Here is a 24,809-nt window from a genome sequence, read left to right on the forward strand (position 1 = left end):
TTTCCTCTGGAGAAAGTCTTATTTGTTTTATTTCGGCTAGAATAAAAGCAGTTTTTAATTGTTTAAAAGCCATTTTAAGGTCAATACTGAACCATACTGTGTAGAACGTACTTTTCTAACGGCCGAGTAGTACACTTAAATTCAAATGCAGTACCTACTGAGTAGTAGGCGTTTGTTTCGGATGCAGCCATACACTACGGCCAATTTAGTTAATCAATTCCCCTATAGCGCATGTGTTTGGACTGTGGGGGAAACAGGAGCACCCGGAGGAAACCCACACCAACACGGTGAGAACATGCAAACTCCACAAAGAAATGCCAACTGGCCCAGCCGGGGCTCGAATCAGCGACCTTCTTGCTGTGAGGCCACAGTGCTAACCACTGAGCCACCGTGCCGCCCAAATTTCTGCAATATAAAGTCAGAATTCTGAGTTATAAAGTCGTAATCCTAAGAAAGTCATAATTCTGAATTTATATATCCGAATAGTGAGTTTGTGTCCTAAAAGTCGCAATAACATTTTTTTTTATTTATAAGCAGTAATTTATCTAATTAAAAATCTAATTGTTTATTTATTTATATTTAAGGCAGGAATAGGCTTCCACAGGATAATACTAAAAATGATTAATTGGATTTACTACATAGTAAATAGTTGCAAACAATTTATATGGGCAGAATTTCAACAATCAAATAAAGTTTAACATTACTAATTTTAATATGTTTGTCTAAAATAAGCCCATATAAATTGTTTGCAGCCACTTACCTAAAAAAAACCCAGTAAATTCAATGATTCGTTTTTGTTCCAGTGTGGCGCCCCCTGCCGGCCGCTGCGGTGGTGTTCAGCGGGACTCCTCCCCTAATGCAGCCCGAACAGATCGCTCTTCCTGCGGTGTGACAGCAGCAGCAGCAGCGGCGGTGGCGCATTGTGTGCTTTTATCATTGATTTGACTCTTTTCTTCTTACATTGAGCTAATCAACACAAACTCATCTGATCATCTCCTTCTGGAAGAACTGCAGGACGCGGCGGCTTTACTAAAATGGCCAACAGAGACGATGAATACGATTTCTTGTTCAAAGGTAAATTCTGCATATACAGTCATAATCATTCATAATGCATCTATTGTTGCTACTCTAGCATGCATCTGACACAGATCGGAGTCTGTTGAGGAATGAGTACGAGGAAGCGTCTTTTGCAATGGCATCCTGTGTAAAATGATGCCATATATATGTAAATAACAGCGTTTGACATAGAAACGCCCGCAGAGGCATCAATACACACGCATCGATCTGTAAAACATCTGTTTGGATGCTTTCACACCGACTAGAAGGGATACAGCTGCGACCGGAAGTTAAGGAGAATTATTCATATTGTTTATTAAATTACTCATTTAATTGTATTGTGTTAACGTCTACCCCTAAACACAACCCTCACAGTAATGTAAAAACAGTAAATATAACAATAATTATTTATATTATTTATTAAATTACCTATAAATTGTAATTTGTTAAGGTCTACCCCTAACCACAACCATCACACTAATGTAAAACAGTAAATATAACGAGAATTATACATATTATTTATTAAATTACACATTAAATAGCATTTTATTAACATTTACCTCTAAACTAAACCTTCACAGTATTGTAAAAACAGTATATATAACGAGAATTATACATATTATTTATTAAATTACTCATTAAATAGCATTTTATTAACACTTACCCCTAAACTAACCTTCACAGTATTGTAAAAACAGTATATATAACGAGAATTATACATATTATTTATTAAATTACTCATTAAATAGCATTTTATTAACACTTACCCCTAAACTAAACCTTCACAGTATTGTAAAAACAGTATATATAACGAGAATTATACATATTATTTATTAAATTACACATTAAATAGCATTTTATTAACATTTACCTCTAAACTAAACCTTCACAGTATTGTAAAAACAGTATATATAACGAGAATTATACATATTATTTATTAAATTACTCATTAAATAGCATTTTATTAACACTTACCCCTAAACTAAACCTTCACAGTATTGTAAAAACAGTATATATAACGAGAATTATACATATTATTTATTAAATTACTCATTAAATAGCATTTTATTAACACTTACCCCTAAACTAAACCTTCACAGTATTGTAAAAACAGTATATATAACGAGAATTATACATATTATTTATTAAATTACACATTAAATAGCATTTTATTAACATTTACCTCTAAACTAAACCTTCACAGTATTGTAAAAACAGTATATATAACGAGAATTATACATATTATTTATTAAATTACACAATAAATAGCATTTTATTAACACTTACCCCTAAACTAAACCCTCACAGTATTGTAAAAACAGTATATATAACGAGAATTATACATATTATTTATTAAATTACACATTAAATAGCATTTTATTAACATTTACCCCTAAACTAAACCCTCAAAGTATTGTAAAAACAGTAAATATAATGAGAATTATACATATTATTTATTAAATTACTCATTAAATAGCATTTTATTAACATGTTTCCCTAAACTAAACCCTCACAGTATTGTAAAAACAGTATATATAACGAGAACTATTCATATTATTTATTAAATTACAGATTAACTGTGTTTTATTAACATCTACCCCTACCCTAACCCTAAACCTACACCTCACAGTATTGTAAAACACTAATTATAATGAGAATTATTCATATTAATTATTAAATTACTCATTAAATAGCATTTTATTAACATTGACCCCTAAACTAAACCCTCACAGTATTGTAAAAACAGTAAATATAACGAGAATTATACATATTATTTATTAAATTACACATTAAATAGCATTTTATTAACATTTACCCCTAAACTAAACCCTCAAAGTATTGTAAAAACAGTAAATATAATGAGAATTATACATATTATTTATTAAATTACTCATTAAATAGCATTTTATTAACATTTACCCCTAAACTAAACCCTCAAAGTATTGTAAAAACAGTAAATATAATGAGAATTATACATATTATTTATTAAATTACTCATTAAATAGCATTTTATTAACATGTTTCCCTAAACTAAACCCTCACAGTATTGTAAAAACAGTAAATATAACGAGAATTATACATATTATTTATTAAATTACTCATTTAGTAGTATTTTATTACCATTTACCTCTAAACCCAACCCTCGCAGTATTGTAAAAACTGTAATAACGAGAATTATTTAAGCTATTTATTAAATTACCCATTAATTGTGTTATTAACATCTACCCCTTTCCAAACCCCAAAACTAACCCTCACACTAATGTACAGTAAAAACAACAATTGAAACAAGTATTATTCATATAATTTATTAAATTACCCATTAAATTGTATTTTAATAACATCCACCTCAGTAATATAAAAACAGTAAATTAGTTATATTATTTATTAAATGATCCATTAATTGTGTTTTATTAACATCTACCTACCCTAACCCTAAACCTACACCTCACAGTAATGTAAAAACAGTAATTATAATGAAAATTAATTATATTATTTATTAATTTACTCATTAAATAGCCTTTTATTAACATTTACCCCTGAACTAAACCCTCACAGTATTGTAAAACAGTATATAGAACGAGAATTATACGTATTATTTATTAAATTACCTATAAATTGTGTTTTATTAACATCTACCTTTACCCTAACCCTAAACCTACACCTCACAGTAATGTAAAAACGGTAAATATAACAAGAATTATCCATATTATTTATTAAATTACCCATTAATTGAATGTTATTAACGTCTACCCCTACCCTGCTCTTATTTATTAAATAGTATACTATTAACATTTATCCCTAAACCCAACCCTCGCAGTATTGTAAAAACTGTAATAACGAGAATTATTTAAGCTATTTATTAAATTACCCATTAATTGTATGTTATTAACATCTACCCCTACCCCAAAACTAACCCTCACACTAATGTAAAAACACTAATTGTAACAAGCATTATTCATATTATTTATTAAATTACACATTAAATTGTATTTTATTAACATCTACCCCTAAAACAAACCATCACAGTATTATAAAAACAGTAAATATTACAAGAATCTTATATTATTTATTAAACTATCCATTAATTGTGTTTTATTAACATCTACCCCTACCCCAACCCTAAACCTACACCTCACAGTATTGTAAAAATACTAATTATAACGAGAATTACTTGTATTATTTATTAAATTACTCATTAAATAGCATTTTATTAATGTCTACCCATAAACCCAACACTCGCAGTAATGTAAAAACAGTAAATATAATGAGAATTATTCATATTATTTATTAAATGATCCATTAATTGTGTTTTATTAACATCTACCCCTACCCCAACCCTAAACCTACACCTCACAGTGATGTAAAAACAGTAAATATAACAAGAATTAATCATATTATTTATTAAATTACCCATTAAATAGCATTTTATTAACATTTACCCCTAAACCTAACCCTCACACTAATGTAAAAACAGTAAATATAACGAGAATTATACATATTATTTATTAAATTACCCATTGTGTTTTATTAACATCTACCCCTACCCTAACCCTAAACTTACACCTCACAGTATTGTAAAAACAGCAATTTTAACAATAATTATTCATATTATTTATTAAATTACCCATTAATTGTGTTTTATTAACATCTACCCCTACCCTAAACATACACCTCACAGTATTGTAAAACACTAATTATAATGAGAATTATTCATATAGTTTATTAATTTACTCATTAAAAAGTATTTTATTAATGTCTACTCCTAAACCCAAACCTCACACTTAATTGTGTTTTATTAACATCTACCCCGACCCCAACCCTTAACCTACACCTCACACTAATGTAAAACAGTAAATATAACAAGAATTATTCATATTATTTATTAAATTACACATTAAATTGTATTTTATTAACATCTACCCCTAAACTAAACCACCAAAGTACTGTAAAAACAGTAAATATAACGAGAATTATTCATATTATTTATTAAATTACTCATTAAATGGCATTTTATTAATGTCTACCCATAAACCCAACACTCGCAGTGATGTAAAAACAGTAAATATAATGAGAATTATTCATATTATTTATTAAATGATCCATTAATTGTGTTTTATTAACATCTACCCCGACCCCAACCCTTAACCTACACCTCACACTAATGTAAAAACAATAAATATTACAAGAATTATTCATATTATTTATTAAATTACACATTAATTGTGTTTTATTAACATCTACCCCTACCCCAACCCTAAACCTACACCTCACACTAATGTAAAAACAATAAATATAACAAGAATTATTCAATTATTTATTAAATTACACATTAATTGTGTTTTATTAACATCTACCCCGACCCCAACCCTAAACCTACACCTCACACTAATGTAAAAACAATAAATATAACAAGAATTATTCAATTATTTATTAAATTACACATTAATTGTGTTTTATTAACATCTACCCCTACCCTAATGCTAAACCTACATCTCGCAGTAAAGTAAAAACAAAAAATATAACAAGAATTATTCATATTATTTATTAAATTGCCCATTAAATGTATGTTTTTAACGTCTACCTCTATTCATCACAGTAATGTAAAAATATTAATTATTGCTGTGCAGTGTCAAAAAAAATGATGCTATATTAATGTGAGTGTCCGCAGCTGTATCCCTTCTAGGTCTACATGTAATGCCAATCTGATCAGGCTTTAGAGAAATCCCAGATGAGGATGTTCGTGTTTGGAAGTGATTTAGTGATGCTTACCTATGGCTGCTGCTTTGTTTAACGCTGTATTCTAATGTTGTCTCGTGATGCTGATGATTAAATGGTCGCGTGTGCTTTTGAACAAATCAGATCAAAGGTTTTAAACGTTCTATTCCTCCATCTGATTCGTTACTTTGTAACCGCTGGTGATTCTACTTTGTATGACGTCACCGCCCGAGCAAAGTCTGACGCGGCAAAAAGGTAACGTTCGATTTTCACAATATCAGCATAATGTGAGGGACAAAGTTCGACTTAACTTCCCATAGGAGACCATCAGGACAGCAGCCCACCTCCCCCTCTCTCTCCTGCTGCGTAGTACTTTTTTGTGAAGGAAAAAATATGCTTTTGAGTGTGTAACAGAAGATTATGCAAGCTTGGGGACTACTACGTCCTCGTTAACAGATCGTCATGTTGCTTAGTTATGAGCCCTATCAGTCTTCCACACATCATTCACATTTCTGTCATATTTAATGTCCTACCTTATTGGAGCAGGTTAATCTCCCATTCGCGAGTCTTTAATGCAGGGAAATCTCCTCAGGTGTTAGGATAATTCTGCATTCAGATGTCTAAACACGTCTTTATACAAGTTCAGTGTTGTTGTTGCAGTTGCAGATGAAATATAACACAGAAAACGCGATTTAAATATGTCCCAGTGGGCTAGATATTAATTATCAGTCATACAAACATCTTTACCGAAGCCTCTCTACTTGACTGTTGGTCTCGCGCGTCCATGTTTGTAGTTTGTTTACACTTTTCACCCGCGTTTGTAGTTCTAATCGAATTCACGCCCTACACGCAATGTATTGTGGGCGATATCAGCGGTTAGAGTATGGATACTTCTACACTTAAATTTTTTACCCAAAATAGTAAACCACCCGGGAACCTTTGGCATACCTTTTTGCAACATACTACGATTTGGGATATACTAATTCTACTTTCAAATACTATTTAGGATGGATAGCATGCGAATTAGGATGCAGCCTCTCTCTCAGTTCAATTCAATTCAATTCAGTTATTTCTTTATTGGCATGACAAATATTACACAATGTATTGCCAAAGCATTTATAAAGTTTACATAAAAAATAACATACATATATATTAAAAACATAGTAAAGTAGTAAAAAAATAAATAAAAATAAATAAAATAATAATAATAAAAATATATAATAATTAAATAATAAAATACAAATAAATATTAATGATAATATGAATAATAATAAATTAGAATAAACTGTAGGGGAGAATCAGGTCTTATTCTGTATCAGGTCTTATTCTGTATCAATGTAAAACAACTCCAATATAACTTCCCTTTAAACAAAAGTTGCACATTGTTACTTTTCACCCCATCAGCAGAGACGAAGTAACACAACAGTATTTGTTAGATTTACTGGCTTAATCTTGTTTATTTGAAATATATCTGACTATGACCTTGTTCATTTTCACTGCAATCCTATATGCTTATTTCACGCGGCCGCCATTTTAAAGAACCAAAGCGAGGCTGCGGTGGGAAGAAACCCGGAAGTATAGGACCAGCACTGTAAACATTGCAGTAACATGCTGTGGACTATAAACCTCCAGCTGTTGCCGAGATTTCAAAATGCAGAAATGGTGTAAACATCACTTTAATATCATTCAGTAAGTTTAATTTAAACAATTAAAAGCAATTTAGCATCAAACAACATCACTTTAAGAGTAATACGCTCAAGTGTCCTCCTAGGCTTCAGTTCATGGCAACAGTTAAACACCGTGAGGACGCTTTCCTGCTTCCGTCTATGTAACTCGGTGAGTGATAAAACACTGCAGTCCTCTGTAGCACACCCTCGTGTTGTCTGTAATAGTGTTGTCCCGGTACTGAAATTTTAAAAACGTCCATTTCCCGCTAACATTCAAGCGCCGCTGAGCGCGTTCATAAACAGTGCTGATTTACCATAGTATTCACCAGTGCTCATCAGTTTACCGCTCTTCGCCCAGTGCAAACACAGATACATGGACACTGGAGCACGAAGCAGCCGTGAAGATCAGTCGAGTCAACAAGCAGATTGCTCGTCTGTGTTTGTACTCGGTAAACAGCGGAGGGTGAACTGATGACCTTCTCGGCCAATCACAAGCATTTCTGTTGAGCATGTGAACACAATGGCAAATCAGCGCTGTTTTAAGAAAGCCATCAACAGTGCCTTAAATGTTAGCGGGAAATTGAAGGTTTTTCTTTTAATTCAGTTTCAAGAGTTCACACTTAGCTGATGATTAATTATAAGCTTGTTTGGCATGCTGTCCCGGGAGAGGATCCTGAGCTCATAAGATCCTCGAGCCCGGGGCTCCCTCCCGTTTTAAGGCGAGAGGGGAGTTTGAGCTCAGGTCGATCTCGAGAACTCCCCTGATGTAATAACCAATGAACAGCCAGTGATTACTCCTTGAGAGAGTCATTTACTAGGAGCATGTCTATAGTGCCGGTTTGGATTAGTTAATTAACTTATGTTGCATGTTTTTTGGACGGTGGGAGGGAACTGGGGAACCCGGGGGAAACCCACGTGAGCACGGGGAGAAATGCTAACTTCGCACATAAACGTCTGGTTTGGTAAAGCCTGGAACCAGAGACATTCTTGCTGTGAGGCAACAGTGCTAAGCACTGGGCCACCGTGTCACCCATCTAGGAAGGAGGAGGAGTAGGGGTGGATGGGGGGATTCTTCAAAACGAAGATAGCGGTGGTACGTAACCCAGGGTATTTGTAGTAGCTTAGGAGTCGTCTGATTGGTGCATTGAGAATTGTATAATGCAGATCCAGCCGCTAGCAATCATAAGCACATGATCCTCTCGGAATTAGTTTATAATTAAACTCCACATCATGACAAGTCTAATATAGTGAAAGAATCAGTTCATTAACTTGAGTTTGATAAATCGCATCTAAAACGTGTGTTTGGGAAAGAAAACGTTAGCTAACTAGTGTCATTTCCCTTAACTTAGCTGAAAATGAGCTCTGATATCCCTTTATATTTTCACCATTCATTCAGAACGGGCCTTCGGGTCACTCAGAAGGCGGTGAAATGATAAATTTGTGTCTCTTTCTCTTCACTGATAAGATATACAGCCAAGTACACAACGTTTCTATGTAACTCCCAACGATACTTCCGGGTTTCTTCCCACCGCAGCCTCGATTTCATTTTTAAAAATGGCGGCCGTGTGAAATCAGTCTATTTTGTTCCTTATTTTTGCAAAAACAAAATGAAACGGCATTTTCATTTTAAATTTCAGCTCCATCAAATGTTTCAGAAGCAACCCAACAATGCAAAATGTTAATATTTTTTATTATTATTGGCAACATGCATTAATCTTACAAAACGTATAAAGTCAAGACACTGCTAACTCTAATGTGGAAGTGAAAAATAAGGCATGGCTATTAGCAGAGGGACATAAATAACAGTGTTATTTTCATCCCCACAGGAACTCTTGCCATTTGTACCGGATTTACTTTTAAACTGAAAAACTCAGAGACTGCACACTTAAGGATGTGTTATTGCACTAAGTAACCCGCTGATGGTCATTAGTGTAATTCATTTTCTTTTCAGCTTAGTCCCTTTATTAATCTAGGGTCGCCACAGTGGAATGAACCGCCAACTTAACCAGCCTATGTTTTATGCAGCGGATGCCCTTCCAGCTGCAACCCATCACTGGGAAACACATGCACACTTATTCACACACACATACACTACGGACAATTTAGCTTACCCAATTCCCCTATAGCGCATGTCATTGGACTGTGGGGGAAACTAGAGCACCCGGAGGAAACCCACGCCAACATGAGGAGAACATGCAAACTCAGAGGCAGAGAAACACAACCTGTAATAAGGAAAAACGAACCACGACAATAATTTACTTTCTGCACTCAAAAACAGAAGTTTGTACAGTAGCTAACTGCGGGACACGGCCCCAAAATCAGCTGATGTTTGGCAGCTCCAGCAAGGGTTGCATGCTGAATGTGCTGTTATAGCCTGGAAATAAAAAGTTGCCAGAGCTTCGCTGCTCTCCCCTACATTTACCAATCAACATTTATGGATAAAAGAATAATATTAAATAATAATAATCAGTTTATTTACAATGATTCATTTATAATAATTTAGATGTGTGTGTGTGTGTGTGTGTGTGTGTGTGTGTGTGTGTGTGTGTGTGTGTGTGTGTGTGTGTGTGTGTGTGTGTGTGTGTGTGTGTAGATATTGTTCATTATTAGTAAAGTGTTACATTTTATAATAAAGCTATAGTATCCTGTTTGGCTCAGATTTAAAGATTTAAAAAGAGTTTAATTTAATGGAAAAATATGATTAGATTCTTTATTACTCCAAAAAGGAAATACTCACAGAATGGTAACTTAGATTCTGCACGTTGCTGGAGACGATGTAACAATTTTATGGCTGATTATTATCATATATTCTGGAATTGTCCAGCAATCCAATCTTATTGGTTAATGGTGGTCACTGAAATTGAATCAATACTGGGTTTTGAGATTGATCATAGCTTTGGTACTATATATTTAGGAAACATACAAACCGATTTTAATGCACAAGACAAATACCTTCTCAAAATACTATTAGTTGCTAGTAAAAAAGCAATAACTAAGAAATGGTTGGAAGAGATTCCACCAACAAAGGATGAGTGGATAACAATTGTAGATAATATGTTTGAAATGGAGAAACTCACCTTTTCTTTAAGACTAAACATGGATAAATGTTATAAAAATTGGTCAAAATGGTTTATATATAAGAATACAGAAAATATATAATTTGCTAGGAAATGCTTTGCAATAAGTGCGAACCCCCCCTCCTCCCCTTATTTATATTTTTTATTTTTATTATTACTTTTTTTTTTTAATATATGTACATATATATGTATATTGTATATGTGAAATAGTTTGTTTGGACCGCACATTACAGATTGTAAAAGACTGAATCATATGGACTTGAAGGAAACTATGTTGGTGTTTATGCTTATAATACGGTACCTTTTACAGGCGGGTTGGGGTGGGGGGCTAATGGGAGAGTAACCTGTATTATAAAAACGACTGTATAAGAAGAATGTAATAGTTGTATGTGATGCCTCTGGTGATCTGTTTGTTCCGTTATGTTAAAACGAATAAAAAACAAAAGTAAGAAAAAAAAAAGAGTTTAATTTCTATTGTCTATGCGGCGTTGAGATTTACAGCAGGGAAAATAAGTATTGAACGTGAGTTCTGTGTAATAACAATGAAATGACAGAAGGAGACACTACTGAAATGTGTTTAATACTTTATATAAAAGGCTGGCAGCTTAAAGACGCCTCTCATATGGAGAATGAAGTCGCATGCATTGCTCAGGTGTGAGTTTCTCACAGACTTCAACAGAGTATAAAAATCTTGACAGTTCTCGTCTATCAAATCTGAGCTTTATTTTGTATTTTCTATTGGATTCGGATCAGGTGATTGGCTGGGCCATTCTACAGCTTGATTGTCTTTCTCTGAAAGCATTTGAGAGTTTCCTTGGTTGTGTTTTGGATCATCGTCTTGCTGAAATGTCCACCCTGGTTTCATCTTCATCCTCCTGCTAATGTAGACGTTGGACTGAAGCAGCTGGTATTCATTTACACTGAGGAAGGGCAGAGGGTTGCTGAAGAACTACTGAGAGATTTCAGCTGCTGTCTGGGCTTTCATTGCCAGAAAACACCTCCCTTTCTTCATGTGTTCAATACTTTTTCTCTGAATCATTTCATTTTGTTACACATTACTTCATTTGTAAACTAATTAGATTTGTTTTCTTTGCGTATGTGGATTTATTTGGGGACAACATCAAGTCAACAGGACCTTTAGAAATATGTTTTCTGAGAAAAATGCTGACGTGTTCATTTTCCCTGCTGTATATGTAGTGGATTTATATGTCAAATTTTTAAAGTTTAGTCAAGTAATTGAATAACTATTTGAGTTAATTGTCAAACCTTGTACTTGAAAGTGTAATTTAAGTACAATTTTAATGATTACTGAATACTTTTTTTGAAGTAACTTACCCAGCTCTGGTTGTTTTTGACTGTGGTAAACCTCCGCCTGTTGGTCTGCTTCTGCTTCCAGTCGTTCTCATCGGAGATTCTGGCGTTGGGAAGAGTAATCTGCTGTCGAGATTCACACGAAACGAGTTTAACCTGGAGAGCAAGAGCACAATAGGAGTGGAGTTCGCCACCAGGAGCATTCAGGTGGACGGAAAGACCATAAAAGCACAGATCTGGGATACGGCAGGACAAGAGCGCTACAGAGCCATCACTTCTGCGTGAGTACAGTATCTGAGTTGAGATTTACTGTATTGTACTTTTCAGTAACTGTATCTGATTTAAACAGCATATTTTACTCATTACTTAGGGTGTAAAGGATCACTGTTGAAATGCTAAATGCTTTCTTAGGTTATTAAAGATGTTTTCTGTCACTGTTTAGCCTGCATTAATGCAATCAGTGTAGAGCTGCATAATTAATCATTAAAAGATCAGGATTTCAGTTCAAACATGCACGCAACATCACTTGCTCAGTTATACCATAGGCAAGTGTTGGGTGAAGCTCAGAGTATACCCATTCTATGCACCACAAGTTTTATCTTCTCCTCTCTGGTATTCGATATAGAACTCCTATTAGTAAAACAAATCAAGCTTTCATTTATCTCCTCAGCTGTAAAGTTTTTAAATTCAGGGTAGATTTGTATTGTACAATGTTATACACTTAGGTTATTTAACCTGTTTTCTGACACTATTATTTAACCTGCATTAATGTATTCAGTGTATAGCTGCACAATTAAAAGATCGGGTTCTCAATTCAAACACCCTTGCAACATAAATTATAAATGATGATGATTTGCATGTGTTTATTAATGCTTTGATGCGCTGCATTGAAATCTGCATTTGATTGAGAGAGAGAGATTCAGTTTTTACCCTTTCAGTTACATTTAGTTACAAACAGTCAAATAACACAGAAGTACTGGGAGAACAGTTTGTAGTTCAGATATAAACACTGATGTTTATGGTAAAGATTAAAATCACCGTTTAATGCAACTTGACTCTATTGAAAGTTGTAGCAACTACGTTATTTAACCAATAAACAAACAACCATCAAAAATGTGCCACTGAATAATTCTTCAAAAATGATACATCTGGTAATGAAACGTGATGTTTGAATTATTGAATCATTAATTTAAAAATTAGACTAAAAATAAATATGATGTGCTGTGCAAGATTATAATGTTAGATGTATACATTTAGCACTATCAGCAACAGTAGTGTGATGCTGTGATGTGGACTGTGTTTTTAATGTTGTGTTTTGTGTGTGTGCAGGTATTATCGTGGTGCGGTTGGTGCACTGCTCGTGTACGACATCGCCAAACACCTTACCTATGAGAATGTAGAGCGCTGGCTGAAAGAGCTGCGAGATCACGCCGACAACAATATCGTCATCATGCTGGTGGGCAACAAGAGTGACCTGCGGCATCTGAGGGCTGTGCCCACCGATGAGGCCCGTGCTTTCGCAGGTACAGCACTCCACAATTTTTTTTACTATATATTAAATTGTAGCGTTTTTGAACCATACTATAGCAAGGTACTTGAATTGAACTTTTGTGGTAATTATGTATTTGCTATGGCAACACAACTATAGTAATTGATCTGTGGTAGTAATTCTATAGTTGCTATGGTAACACAACAACCATAGTAATTGATCTGTGGAAGTAATTCTGTAGTTGCTATGGTAGCACAACAACTGTAGTAATTGATCTGTGGTAGTAATCCTATAGTCGCTATGGTAACACAACAACTGTAGTAATTGATCTGTGGTAGTAATCCTATAGTTGCTATGGTAACACAACAACGGTAGTAATTTATCTGTGGTAGTAATCCTGTAGTTGCTATGGTAACAACAACTGTAGTAATTGATCTGCGGTAGTAATCCTATAGTTGCTATGGTAACACAACAACCGTAGTAAATGATCTATGGTAGTAATTATGTAGTTGCTATGATAACACAACAACTGTAGTAATTTATCTGTGGTAGTAATCCTATAGTTGCTATGGTAACACAACAACTGTAGTAATTGATTTGTAGTAATAATCCTATAGTTGCTATGGTAACACAACAACCGTAGTAATTGATCTGTGGTCGTAATTCTATAGTCGATATGGTAACACAACAACCGTAGTAATTGATCTGTGGTCGTAATTCTATAGTCGCTATGGTAACACAACAACCGTAGTAATTGATCTGTGGAGGTAATCCTGTAGTTGCTATGGTAACACCAACTGTAGTAATTGATCTGTTGTGGTAATTCTGTAGTTGCTATGGTAACACTACAACTATAGAAATTGATCTGTGATAGTTATTCTATAGTTGCTACGGTAACAGAACAACCATAATAATTGATCTGTGGAAGTAATTCTATAGTTGCTATGGTAACAACAACTGTTGCAATTGATCTTTGGTAGTAATTCTGTAGATGCTATGGCAACAGAGCAGCTAAAGTAATAATAGTCTAGTTGCTATAGTAACACAACCACCATAGTGAACAATGCTGTAGTTGTAGTTAAGCACCCTTTGCTTACTTACAGAGAAGAATAACCTGTCATTCATCGAGACATCAGCTTTGGACTCAACTAATGTTGAAGAGGCCTTCAAAAACATCCTAACAGGTACAAACACAAACTGTATGATCTATCATTACACTTGCTTACAGTAGCAATAAAACAACTAGCATGATTTTCCTGACAGATACAGTTGAAGTCAAAATTATTAGCCCTCTAGTGACATTTTAATTCTTTTAAAAAAGAAAAAAATCCCAAGTTTTGCCTAACAGAGAGATCTTTTCTACATAATATTTATGGTGGCTTGAAAAGCCAGCATACTGTTATCTATCTTAAACTTATTATTCTTCTTCTTCTTCTTCTTCTTCTTCTTCTTCTTATTCTTCTTCTTCTTCTTCTTCTTATTCTTCTGAGACTAATTTCTAAGTGTATCTCCTCCTAGGCCTTTCAAGCTACATACTTCAAACTTTCGTCAAACCTTCGAACTGGTCTGACTCGGGTTGCTATATCTTTTCTAACTGATCCGACCTTGGGTTTTCCGAAAAACGACCCAGAAAAATCCAAAAAGTCCCATTGACTTAACATTGGGTCAAACTTTGTGAGCTCATAACTCTGCATCAGACTGTCCTACAGACTTCTAACTGGACTCATTTAACTCAGTCTAGCCAGCAGCCAATAACTGATGACTTTTTAACTTACTAGCCAATCCCTAGCAACCACTTACAGCACCCTAGCAACTGTCCCATAGACTTCCATTGTAAAAGACTCCCATTTACCTAACATTGGATCAACCTTTGTGAGCTCATAACTCTGCATCAGACTGTCCTACAGACTAGAGTCTGGCCTCATTCAACTCAGTCTAGCCAGCAGCCAATCACTGATTACCTTTAAACTTACTAGCCACTCCCTAGCAACCAATTTCAGCACCCTAGCAACTGTCCCAGAGACTGTGACTAGCTTTTCTAACACATGCTAACAGTTTAAACTTCCTACTGACATGCTAATCTTGCTAGAAAGGTGCTAGCAACACGATAGTGACATGCTAGTCATGCTAGTAACATGCTAATTCATGCTAGAATCATGCTAACAACATGCTAATTCATGCTAGAAACAAGCTGATTCATGCTAGAATCATGCTAGTAACATGCTAGTTACATGCTAATTAATGCTAGAATCATGCTAGTTACATGCTAATTCATGCTAGAAACATGCTAGTAACATGCTAATTCATGCTAGAATCATGCTAGTAACATGCTAATCCATGCTAGAATCATGCTAGTAACATGCTAATTCATGCTAGAAACAAGCTGATTCATGCTAGAATCATGCTAGTAACATGCTAGTTACATGCTTATTAATGCTAGAATCATGCTAGTTACATGCTAATTCATGCTAGAAACATGCTAGTAACATGCTAATTCATGCTAGAAACATGCTAGTAACATGCTAATCCATGCTAGAATCATGCTAGTAACATGCTAATTCATGCTAGAATGATGCTAAAAACATGCTAATTCATGCTAGAATCATGCTAACAACATGCTAATTCATGCTAGAAACATGCTAGTAACATGCTAATTCATGCTAGAAACATGCTAGTTACATGCTAATTCATGCTGGAATCATGCTAGTAACATGCTAATTCATTCTAGAATCATGCTAGTAACATGCTAATTCATGCTAGAATCATGCTAGTAACATGCTAGAATCATGCTAATAACATGCTAATTCATGCTAGAATCATGCTAGTAACATGCTAATTCATGCTAGAATCATGGTAGTAACATGCTAATCCATGCTAGAATCATGCTAGTAACATGCTAATTCATGCTAGAATGATGCTAAAAACATGCTAATTCATGCTAGAATCATGCTAACAACATGCTAATTCATGCTAGAAACATGCTAGTAACATGCTAATTCATGCTAGAAACATGCTAGTAACATGCTAATTCATGCTAGATTCATGCAAGTAACATGCTAATTCATGCTAGAAACATGCTAGTAACATGCTAATTCATGCTAGAATCATGCTAGTAACATGCTAGAATCATGCTAATAACATGCTAATTCATGCTAGAAACATGCTAATTCATGCTAGAATCATGCTAATAACATGCTAAATCATGCTAGAAACATGCTAGTAACATGCTAATTCATGCTAGAAACATGCTAGTAACATGCTAATTCATGCTAGAATCATGCTAGTAACATGCTAATTCATGCTAGAATCATGCTAGTAACATGCTAATTCATGCTAGTAACATGCTAATCCATGCTAGAATCATGCTAGTAACATGCTAATTCATGCTAGAATCATGCTAGTAACATGCTAATTCATGCTAGAATCATGCTAATAACATGCTAATTCATGCTAGAATCATGCTAGTAACATGCTAATTCATGCTAGAAACATGCTAGTAACATGCTAATTCATGCAAGAATCATGCTAGTAACATGCTAATTCATGCTAGAAACATGCTAGTAACATGCTAATTCATGCTAGAATCATTCTAGTAACATGCTAATTCATGCTAGAATCATGCTAATAACATGCTAATTCATGCTAGAAACATGCTAATTCATGCTAGAATCATGCTAGTAACATGCTAATTCATGCTAGAATCATGCTAGTAACATGCTAATTCATGCTAGATTCATGCTAGTAACATGCTAATTCATGCTAGAAACATGCTAGTAACATGCTAATTCATGCTTGAATCATGCTAGTAACATGCTAATTCATGCTAGAATCATGTTAATAACATGCTAATTCATGCTAGAAACATGCTAATTCATGCTAGAATCATGCTAATAACATGCTAAATCATGCTAGAAACATGCTAGTAACATGCTAATTCATGGTAGAAACATGTTAGTAACATGCTAATTCATGCTAGAATCATGGTAATTCATGCTAGAATCATGCTAGTAACATGCTAATTCATGCTAGAAACATGTTAGTAACATGCTAATTCATGCTAGAATCATGGTAATTCATGCTAGAATCATGCTAGTAACATGCTAATTCATGCTAGAAACATGCTAATTCATGCTAGAATCATGCTAATAACATGCTAAATCATGCTAGAAACATGCTAGTAACATGCTAATTCATGCTAGAAACATGTTAGTAACATGCTAATTCATGCTAGAATCATGGTAATTCATGCTAGAATCATGCTAGTAACATGCTAATTCATGCTAGTAACATGCTAATTCAGACTCGGCTTTTCAAGCCACCATAAAGTTTGTCCTCAAACTTTAATATCTAGTTATTATTCTTCTTCTTCTTCTTCTTCTTCTTCTTCTTCTTCTTATTCTTCTGAGACTAATTTCTAAGTGTATCTCCTCCTAGGCCTTTCAAGCTACATACTTCAAACTTTCGTCAAACCTTCAAACTGGTCTGACTCGGGTTGCTATATCTTTTCTAACTGATCCGACCTTGGGTTTTCCGAAAAACGACCCAGAAAAATCCCAAAAGTCCCATTGACTTAACATTGGGTCAAACTTTGTGAGCTCATAACTCTGCATCAGACTGTCCTACAGACTTCTAACTGGACTCATTTAACTCAGTCTAGCCAGCAGCCAATAACTGATGACTTTTTAACTTACTAGCCACTCCCTAGCAACCACTTACAGCACCCTAGCAACTGTCCCATAGACTTCCATTGTAAAAGACTCCCATTTACTTAACATTGGATCAACCTTTGTGAGCTCATAACTCTGCATCAGACTGTCCTACAGACTAGAGTCTGGCCTCATTCAACTCAGTCTAGCCAGCAGCCAATCACTGATTACCTTTAAACTTACTAGCCACTCCCTAGCAACCAATTTCAGCACCCTAGCAACTGTCCAAGAGACTGTGACTAGCTATTCTAACACACGCTAACAGTTTTAACATCCTACTGACATGCTAATCTTGCTAGAAAGGTGCTAGCAACACGATAGTGACATGCTAGTCATGCTAGTAACATGCTAATTCATGCTAGAATCATGCTAACAACATGCTAATTCATGCTAGAAACAAGCTGACTCATGCTAGAATCATGCTAGTAACATGCTAGTTACATGCTAATTAATGCTAGAATCATGCTAGTTACATGCTAATTCATGCTAGAAACATGCTAATTCATGCTAGAATCATGCTAACAACATGCTAATTCATGCTAGAAACATGCTAATAACATGCTAATTCATGCTAGAAACATGTTAGTAACATGCTAGAATCATGCTAGTAACATGCTAATTCATGCTAGAATCATGCTAATAACATGCTAATTCATGCTAGAATCATGCTAGTAACATGCTAATTCATGCTAGAAACATGCTAGTAACATGCTAATTCATGCTAGAATCATGCTAATAACATGCTAATTCATGCTAGAATCATGCTAGTAACATGCTAATTCATGCTAGAAACATGCTAGTAACATGCTAATTCATGCTAGAAACATGCTAGTAACATGCTAATTCATGCTAGAATCATGCTAGTAACATGCTAATTCATGCTAGAAACATGCTAGTAACATGCTAATCCATGCTAGAATCATACTAGTAACATGCTAATTCATGCTAGGATCATGCTAGTAAAATGCTAATTCATGCTAGGATCATGCTAGTAAAATGCTAATTCATGCTAGAATCATGCTAGTAACATGCTAATTCACGCTAGAATCATGCTAGTAACATGCTAATTCATGCTAGGATCATGCTAATAACATGCTAATTCATGCTAGAAACATGCTAATTCATGCTAGAATCATGCTAATAACATGCTAATTAATGCTAGAAACATGCTAGTAACATGCTAATTCATGCTAGAATCATGCTAGTAACATGCTAATTCATGCTAGAAACATGCTAGTAACATGCTAATTCATGCTAGAATCATGCTAGTAACATGCTAATTCATGCTAGAATCATGCTAATAACATGCTAATTCATGCTAGAAACATGCTAGTAACATGCTAATTCATGCTAGAATCATGCTAATAACATGCTAATTCATGCTAGAATCATGCTAGTAACATGCTAATTCATGCTAGAATCATGCTAGTAACATGTTAATTCATGCTAGAAACATGCTAATTCATGCTAGAATCATGCTAGTAACATGCTAATTCATGCTAGAATCATGCTAATAACATGTTAATTCATGCTAGAAACATGCTAATTCATGCTAGAATCATGCTAATAACATGCTAAATCATGCTAGAAACATGCTAGTAACATGCTAATTTGTGCTAGAAACATGCTAGTAACATGCTAATTCATGCTAGAATCATGCTAGTAACATGCTAATTCATGCTAGAATCATGCTAGTAACATGCTAATTCATGCTAGAATCATGCTAATAACATGCTAATTCATGCTAGAATCATGCTAATAACATGCTAATTCATGCTAGAAACATGCTAATTCATGCTAATAACATGCTAGTAACATGCTAATTCATGCTAGAAACATGCTAGTAACATGCTAATTCATGCTAGAATCATGCTAGTAACATGCTAATTCATGCTAGAAACATGCTAGTAACATGCTAACTCATGCTAGAAACATGCTAGTAACATGCTAATTCATGCTAGAATCATGTTAATTCATGCTAGAAACATGCTAGTAACATGCTAATTCATGCTAGAATCATGCTAGTTACATGCTAATTTATGTTAGAATCATGCTAGTTACTTGCTAATTCATGCTAGTAACATGCTAATTCAGACTCGGCTTTTCAAGCCACCATAAAGTTTGTCCTCAAACTTTAATATCTAGTTTTAATAACTATTCTCTTTTGTCTTTGCAGTGATGACAGCACATAATATTTTACAAGTTACTAGTATTTAGCTTAAAGCGACATTTAAAGACTTAACTAGTTCAATTAGGTTAATTAAGGAAGAAATTAAAATGAAATAAAATATTGCTTAAAGGAGCTAATAATATTGACCTTACAAAATTGTTTATAAAAAATTAAAAACTGCTCTCTTGTTAAATAACTTTAAGTGCCATCTGCTGAGAAAGCCTACCAGGAATTATGGGCATTTTTGAGAGATATTTTAGATAAGGGTGCTAATATTCACACTTACAGTCATGTAGTTATTATCAATACTCTATTAAATTATGCACTGCAATTTGAAGTCTAAAATTTACCAACTAAGTGTAAATCATCTGCAGTACTTTGACACTCCACAAGACACTTTGTTATTGCGCTATTGTGCAATGACAAGACTCACTCAATTATAACAGAAATCTGCAGGAGGTGAACTGTGACATGATGACTGACATTTGATTGGTGGTTTGATTATTTACATTATATTTACATAGACTTTTGAAAAAGGCACATTTAATCAGATTTTTTTCAAATGAGGCTCATCCAGTCAGAATTGAGAATGACGCTCGCCCAATCAGATTAAAGAACGAGGCTCATTCAATCAGATTTTAGAATGAGGCTCATTCAGTCAGATTAAAGAACGAGGCTCACCCAATCAGATTTTAGAATGAGGCTCACTCGATCAGATTAAAGAATGAAACTAATCCAATCAGATTTTAGAAAGAGGCTCACTCAATCAGATTTAAGAATGAAACTAATCCAATCAGATTTTAGAAAGAGGCTCACTCGATCAGATTAAAAAAATAAAACTCACACCAGATTTTAGAAAGATGCTCATGCAATCAGATTTTATAGTGAGGCTCAACACAATTAAAAATTATGATGAGGTTCACTCAATCAAAATTTAGGAAGAGGCTCATCCAATCAGATTTTAGAATAAGGCTCATCATCCAATCAGATTTTAGAATGAGGCATGTCCAATCATATTTAAGAATGAAGAGGGTCGCACACCGGATGGGCCGCTCGGCGACGTACAGCACCATGTATTTTAGAATTCTCAATATAGATTTCTATCAGTGTACGCTGACTTGCGGCGCCCAGCCACGACTCAGGACACTGTTCATATTTCTGCCAAGCCACAGAGCGCCGTCTGAAAAGTTTCATATTAAATGACCTTCAAATGTGCACGTCTGGTGTGCGATACTTCCAACTGTCATGTGTGCGCGCCATGTCGTGGCGCCGAGTGGCGCATCCGGTGTACAACCTGCTTAAGTCTCATCATCCAATCCAATTTTAGAATGAGGCTCATCATCCAATCAGATTTTAGAATGAGGTTTATCATCCAACCAGAACTTAGAATGAGGTATGTCCAGTAAGATTTAAGTATGATTCGCATCATCCAATCAGATTTAAGAATGAAACTAATCCAATCAGATTTTAAAATGAGGCATGTCCAATCAAATTTAAGAGTAAGGGGGTCGCACACTGGATGTGACGCTCAACGACGTACAGCACCATGTATTTTTGAATTCTCAATATAGATTTCTATCAGTGTACGCTGACTTGCGGCGCCTAGCCCAGCTCAGGACACTGTTCATATTTCTGCCAAGCCACAGAGCGCCGTCTAAATAGTTTCATATTAAATAACCTTCAAATGTGCACGTCTGGTGTGCGATACTTCCAACTGTCATGTGCTCGTGCCATGGCACCGAGCGGCACATCCGGTGTACGACCTACTTAAGTCTCATCATCCAATCAGATTTTAGAATGAGGCACGTCCAATCCGATTTTAGAATGAGGCTCATTAACCAATCAGATTTTAGAATGAGGTATGTCCAGTAGGATTTAAGTATGATTCTCAACATCCAATCAGATTTTAGAATGAGGCATGTCCAATCAGATTTAAGAATGAGTCTCATCATCCAATCAGATTTTAGAATGAGGCTCATCAACCAATCAGATTTTAGAATGAGGCTCATCAACCAATCAGATTTTAGAATGAGGCTCATCAACCAATCAGATTTTAGAATGAGGTATGTCCAGTAGGATTTAAGTATGATTCTCAACATCCAATCAGATTTTAAAATGAGGCATGTCCAATCAGGGTAAGAATGAGTCTCATCAACCAATCAGATTTTAGAATGAGGCAGGTCAAATTATGTTTTAGAATGAGGCTCATCATCCAATCAGTTTCTAGAATAAATCTCAGCCAATCAGATTTTAGAACGAGGCTCATCCAATCCAATGTAAAAATTAGGCTCAGCCAATCAGATTTTAGAACAGGGCTCATCCAATCCAATTTAAGAATGAAACCCCATTTCAGATTTTACAATGAGGCTAATCCAGTCAGATTTTTAGAACAAGACTCATCCAATCAGGTTTTAGAACAAAAGTCACATATTATATTGCACTCATATAAACGATGAAAAATTATTACTGTAAATAATGTATTCTGTGACACCACGATATAAATGATAGAGCATAATATGATAAGAATAATATACGCCCATATGATATATATAGTCAAATTGCACAGCCCTAGGCTCAGCCAGTCTGGTATAAGAACGAGGCTTATCCAATCAGATTTTTAGAACAAGACTCATCCAATCAAGTAATCAGGATTTGAAACGAGGCTCGTCCAATTACATTTTTGTATTTTGTGACACCACAATATAAACGATAGAGCATAATACGAAATTATTGACTTTTTATTTTACCCAAATTATATATATTGTCATCATCCAATCAGATTTTAGAATGAGGCACGTCCAATCCGATTTTAGAATGAAGCTCATTAACCAATCAGATTTTAGAATGAGGTATGTCCAGTAGGATTTAAGTATGATTCGCAACATCCAATCAGATTTTAGAATGAGGCATGTCCAATCAGATTTAAGAATGAGTCTCATCATCCAATCAGATTTTAGAATGAGGCAGGTCAAATTATATTTTAGAATGAGGCTCATCATCCAATCAATCAGTTTCTAGAATAAATCTCAGCCAATCAGATTTTAGAATGAAACCCCATTTCAGATTTTACAATGAGGCTCATCCAATCCAATTTAAAAATTAGGCTCAGCCAATCAGATTTTAGAACAGGGCTCATCCAATCCAATTTAAGAATGAGGCTCATCCAATCAGATTTAAGAATGATACCCCATTTCAGATTCTACAATGAGGCTAATCCAGTCAGATTTTTAGAACAACACTCATCCAATCAGGTTTTAGAACACAAGTCACATATTATATTGCACTCATATAAACGATGAAAAATTATTACTGTAAATAATGTATTCTGTGGCACCACGATATAAATGATGGAGCATAATATAATAATAATAATATACGCCCATACAATATATATTGTCATATTGCACAGTCCTAGGCTCAGCCAGTCAGGTTTGAGAACGAGGCTTATCCAATCAGATTTTTAGAACAAGACTCATCCAATCAAGTAATCAGGATTTAAAACGAAGCTCGTCCAATTACATTTTTGTATTTTGTGACACCACAATATAAACGATAGAGCATAATACGAAATGATAGACTTTTTATTTTACCCAAATTATATATATTGTCATCAGCCAATCAGATTTTAGAAGGAATGTTTTGTTGATTGCTAACTGATCTAATAATCAACCTCTCTGTGTTTGTGCAGAAATCTACCGTATCGTATCACAGAAGCAGATAGCGGAGCGGTCGGCTCACGACGAGTCTCCCGGAAATAACGTTGTGGACATCAGTGTCCCGCCCACCACAGACGGACAGAAGAGCAACAAATTGCAGTGCTGCCAAAACCTGTAACCATGACAACCAGCCCTCATCTGTCAATCATCTCCGGCTCCCTCATCACGTCCCGCCGCTCATCTTCTCACTTTTATTTCTGTAATATACATACATGTATAAATATATTTGTTTTTGATAGTTTGACCACACACACACACACAGTATCTGACTGCGCTGACAGTGCTTCACTGGCTTAATAAAGTCCAAATCAGGTTTATCTGTGTGAATGCAGTGAAATGTTCCACGATACCACACAGATTAAAATGAACCCTTTTTATTCTCTTCAAACATCTGGTAAATCTCATGATCGTGTTGTCATGTTTCACTCCAAACATTAAAAGTCTTCGTTTTTTCATTAAGAAAGCAAATGCTGTTTGTATGCCTATTCCACCTTCAGTATTTACATTGAGTTCTCATTACGAAGGAAAAAACTATAATAATTTAATATATTTATATTTTATTAATATGTAACAGGAGTTTGCATGCTCTGCCCGTGTTGGCGTGGGTTTCCTCAGAGTGCTTCGGTTCCCCCCACAGTCCAAACACATGCGCTATAGGGGAATTGATGAACTCAATTGGCCGTAGTGTATGAGTGTGAAAGCTACGAGCTACGCACACGTACGAAAATTGATACACACGTCAAACATGCCAATACCTACAAAAAAGTCTCTTGAAGCGATATCTCAAACCTAACAGGAAGTCAGATATTTTTAACTTCCTGCGCCGAAAAAGTGAGTTTTCGTCGATGGGCGTGTCCGTGGCGGCCTCTTAAACTTTGACGATTCGCCATGAAAGAGGAAG

The 24,809-nt window shown here is 34.9% G+C and overlaps 1 protein-coding gene across 1 annotated transcript; it reads left to right on the forward strand.

Moving 5' to 3' along the window:
- Window positions 1-855: 855 nt before the first annotated feature.
- rab11bb (RAB11B, member RAS oncogene family, b) lies at window positions 856-24,376 on the forward strand. The gene is made up of 5 exons (XM_056446103.1): window positions 856-1,074; window positions 11,913-12,108; window positions 13,157-13,350; window positions 14,420-14,500; window positions 23,881-24,376. The coding sequence occupies exons 1-5, from the start codon at window positions 1,035-1,037 to the stop codon at window positions 24,024-24,026; spliced, it is 657 nt and encodes a 218-aa protein (XP_056302078.1). The 5' UTR covers window positions 856-1,034; the 3' UTR covers window positions 24,027-24,376.
- Window positions 24,377-24,809: the final 433 nt, after the last annotated feature.

This window comes from Danio aesculapii, chromosome 2 (genome assembly GCF_903798145.1).
Source record: "Danio aesculapii chromosome 2, fDanAes4.1, whole genome shotgun sequence".
NCBI lineage: Eukaryota > Metazoa > Chordata > Actinopteri > Cypriniformes > Danionidae > Danio > Danio aesculapii.

Bases quoted from the DNA above. Each gene is read 5' to 3' on its own strand.
- rab11bb (XM_056446103.1), top strand. From the start codon at position 1,035: ATGGCCAACAGAGACGATGAATACGATTTCTTGTTCAAAG. The intron at 1,075-11,912 runs GTAAATTCTGCA...TTCTGCTTCCAG, and splicing joins ATACGATTTCTTGTTCAAAG to TCGTTCTCATCGGAGATTCT. The intron at 13,351-14,419 runs GTACAGCACTCC...GCTTACTTACAG, and splicing joins TGAGGCCCGTGCTTTCGCAG to AGAAGAATAACCTGTCATTC.